We start from the raw sequence: 1,159 nt of genomic DNA on the forward strand, positions 1-1,159 counted from the left end.
AACCTGTGACACGCGTGTCAGAGGTGACACGTGAACTCATTTTTTTGGTTGATTTTTCTTTGTTAAATGGCATTTAAATATATAAAATAAATATCAAAAATATAAATCTTTGTTTTACTATGGTTGCAAATATCAAAAAATTTCTATATGTGACAGGGCACCAGAGTTAAGTTAGGGTTTTTCAAAATGCTGACACGCCGAGCTCACAAGGTTCGCCATCACTATTGTAGGACGTCCTTACCACAGACGATTTGGCCATTTCGGTAAGCAAAGTTGTAGTGCAGAAACTTGGTGCCACATTTCTGCTTCTCCAGACGTCTGTAGCAACAGTCATGTGCGGCGCAGCACCTGGGGCGAGGAGATTTGATTGGGGCTGCTTCCCCACAGCTCCAGGGAGCCTGTTCCCCCATGGTCTTGTCCCTTGACCCTGGGCAGAGACCCAATGACTTTTCAATGGTCTAGAGCAGAGTTTCCAACATGCTGGCTGCTTTTCCAGCTGGGACCTCCTGGGGTTCTGTGACGATGGGCACCTGCCCTGCCTGGCAGCTCCCACCCCAGCGGGGGCCACGAGTGGGCAGAGGGTGGGAGGGCTTGGGTGGCCTCACCGATCTGTTGCATCCTTGGGGGATCCTCGGCCGCCCCAGCCACAGTAGCAACCATAGAAGCCATAACTGGATACAGCATCCTTTCCTGTTGCCAACCGAATCATTTTCTGGAAATCCAGCAAATTCCCGTGGGTCTGCAGCAGGCCTGGAAGGACATCTCCTGGGAATGGGGCCTGGGACCATGTGCCCTCCTTCTCTGCCCCTCTCTGCTACTCCCCCTCCCGCTAGGGCCTCTCTCCCACCCACTGAGGGAGGGCCTGTGGAAATGGGAAGGAAAGCTGGGGCTAAGGGTGCTTTCATCTTGGGCTGCCCCCTTGTGGCCAGAGGTCAGGGTTCGCTCTTACCAAAGGCCATGGTCAAGGCCAACAACAGGAGGGTCTTCATGTCGACAGTCCCCTGCGTGAGAAATGCAGATGGATTGGCCTAGACTCCTCTCCCAGGTGGTCCCAGCTTCTGCCCTGGCCCCCTGCTCTCTGGCTTGTACTCAGGAACCCTGGAGAAAGGAACCTTCAAGGCAACACACAGACATGCTCCTTGATCCAGGATGACTACCT

General features: G+C 53.3%; 1 protein-coding gene across 1 annotated transcript in view; it reads right to left on the minus strand.

Moving 5' to 3' along the window:
* Window positions 1-1,148, minus strand: part of PLA2G2A (phospholipase A2, group IIA (platelets, synovial fluid)) — a 12,542-nt gene extending 11,394 nt beyond the window's left edge. The window contains exons 1-3 of the mRNA XM_005883049.2: window positions 950-1,148; window positions 606-750; window positions 242-348 (exon numbers count right to left, since the gene is read on the minus strand). Coding sequence (XP_005883111.2) covers window positions 242-348; window positions 606-750; window positions 950-989 — 292 coding nt within the window. The 5' untranslated portion in view covers window positions 990-1,148. The remainder of the gene's footprint in view (window positions 1-241; window positions 349-605; window positions 751-949) is intronic.
* Window positions 1,149-1,159: the final 11 nt, after the last annotated feature.

Source organism: Myotis brandtii, unplaced genomic scaffold (assembly GCF_000412655.1).
Source record: "Myotis brandtii unplaced genomic scaffold, ASM41265v1 scaffold754, whole genome shotgun sequence".
NCBI lineage: Eukaryota > Metazoa > Chordata > Mammalia > Chiroptera > Vespertilionidae > Myotis > Myotis brandtii.